General features: G+C 21.0%; 1 protein-coding gene across 1 annotated transcript; it reads right to left on the bottom strand.

Annotated features, from left to right (window-relative positions):
* Positions 1-128: 128 nt before the first annotated feature.
* EHI_100700 (uncharacterized protein) lies at positions 129-1,607 on the bottom strand (the record flags this gene model as incomplete). Its single annotated transcript, XM_646126.1, has 1 exon — positions 129-1,607. The coding sequence occupies one exon, from the start codon at positions 1,605-1,607 to the stop codon at positions 129-131; it is 1,479 nt and encodes a 492-aa protein (XP_651218.1).
* Between the last annotated feature and the right edge of the window lie 1,034 nt (positions 1,608-2,641).

Below are 2,641 nucleotides of genomic sequence, written 5' to 3'. Positions count from 1 at the left end.
TAAGAGAGGTATTAAATTCAAACTGGTAATAATTAAACATGAATAAATAATCAACATTCATAATAAAATAGAAGAGTTAAAAGAAGAATATATTGAAATATAAAAATGGTAGTTGATTCAATTATCTGTTACACTAAAACACATTTTGTATTTTCTTCATTCGATTCTTTTAGTGTTTTAGTAACTGATGTTAATGATGAACATCCTTTAAAACATTCATCTCCTATTATACTAACTGTTGATGGAATAATAATTGATTTTAATGATGAACATCCACAAAAACAATAACTTCCCAATTCATTTACTGTTGTAGGAATGTTAAATGAGCGTAATGAAGTACATCCACTAAAACATTCATCTGTTAATTTAGTGATTGTTGTAGGTATAATAAATTCATTAATATCTCTTTGTTTAATTTCATTTCTGTTAATCTCTTTTATATTTTCTGGTGTTCTAATGCTCAATAAAATTGGTTCATTTAAAAATATTCTATTTCCACTAATAAATTGAATATTTTTTATATTGATGTTCTTCAATAATTTACATCCATTAAAACATGTCCCTCCTATTTTACTAATTGTTGTCGGTATATTCATACTGGTTAATGACAAACATTCATAAAAACATCCACCTCCTATTTCTTTTATTCCTCTTGGTATATTAATTAAACTTAATGACGTACATCTCTCAAAACACCCATTTCCTAGTTTACTAACTGTCTTTGGAATATTAATTGACTTTAATGTTGAACATCCTCTAAAACAATTGTCTCCTAATGAATGTATTGATGATGGTATAGTAACTGATGTTAATGATGAACATCCATCAAAACAATAGTTTTCTATTACATTAACTGATGGTGGAATATTGATTGATTTTAATGATGAACAATAACTAAAACAATAACTTCCTAATTCATTTACTGTTGTAGGAATGTTAAATGATGTTAATGAATAACATTCTTTAAAACACTCATCTGTTAATTTAGTTACACTTGTTGGTATTATAAATTCATTAATATTTCTTCGTATTACTTTTTTCTTGTTTACTTGTTGTATATCACGTGGAGTTTGAATACTTAATAATGCTGGTTCATTCATAAATATTCTTTCTTTACTTATAAATTTCAAGTTATCAACTGTGATTGATGTTAATAATTTATTACTAAAATTGTTATTTCCTATTTTACTAATTGTTGATGGAATATTAATGGATTTTAATCCATAAAAACAATATTCTCCAAGTGAATTAACTTCTATTGGTATTGTATTTCCATATTTAATTCTATCTTCTTTTGTATATTCGATATTTTTACAAATATTTCCTTCTTCTTTCTCTTCTAAATATCTTGAATAATTCACTTTATACCATATTATTTGTTTAATTATTCTTCCATCTTTAAACACTTCATCTTTTTTATTATAAATATGAAATGTTTCAATATTAGGAAACAATCTTCTTGAATGTTGATTCAATGGAATTGGATTAAAATGAAATCGTTCCATATTTCCTTGAAATCTTTTAATTCCAATTTCTAAATTAATAAAATCATTAATATCTTCAAAATACTTTGAGACAATCATTATTTCATTATATCCTAATTGCATTCTTTCTTTATTATTTTTGATTATTTCATTATATTTTAGTTCTTTTTTATTTATTATTTATTAGTTGTATTTTCAAAATATAATAAAAATATGAATTATCTGAAAATAAATATCTTTTTTGATTGTATGTTTTTCAATAATTAATTTTGTTTTCTTTTAATAAAATAATTTTTTGATGATTTCAATTGACACTGTATCAAATTCTTATTACTGTGCAATAGTAATTAAGTGACACAGTTTTATGATAATAACAAGTTAATTTCATTAGTTATAACATCCTCATTGTTGGTTAATTATTATTTCAGTATTGGAAACTAAATTTATTTGACATTCAATTATAACTAATTAGATGCATATAATAATACCAAATAAAATGAGATTATATGTTGTTTGACAAATAATAAAGAATATTTAATAATAATGAATAAATTGTTTAAACATATAATAAAGAAGAAGTTGATGAAATAGAAAATGAAGGCAACGAAAAAAAGAAATAATAGAAAAGAAGAGAAAGATATAAAAAATAAAAAGAAAGTAGAAGAAGATGAAGAAAGAATAAAAGTAGAAAGTAGAAGAAGACAAAAAGAAGATAAAAAGTAATAAAAGAAAAGAGATAATAAAAGAAGAAAAGAAGAAATAAAAAGTGTAATTTTATTATAAAAATTAGAAATATGAAATAATAAGTGTCTAATTTAATGATTCAAAATAATTAATATTGTTTTATTGTTGAAAATATTTTACTCTTTTTTATGTTTATTATTTATATGTATAATTTCATCATGATGTTTATTATATATTCAATCATATGTGTTATGTTATTATTATAACATGTAATAAGTGATAAAATATAAATGAATATATGATATAGAATATAAAAAACAAAAGAATAATAAGAATAAAAGATAAATAAAAGGAGAAATGATAATCAATGATATAATAATAAAATCAAAGTATAAAAGATAAATTTAATATTAATATAAATCAAAAGAGAATAAATATAAATTGAAAATAGATATAAATGATAATATATAAAA

Source organism: Entamoeba histolytica, genomic scaffold, assembly GCF_000208925.1.
Source record: "Entamoeba histolytica HM-1:IMSS scf_1104750517807 genomic scaffold, whole genome shotgun sequence".
Taxonomy (NCBI): Eukaryota; Evosea; order Mastigamoebida; family Endamoebidae; genus Entamoeba; species Entamoeba histolytica.
This window is presented reverse-complemented; position numbering and strand designations above follow the sequence as displayed.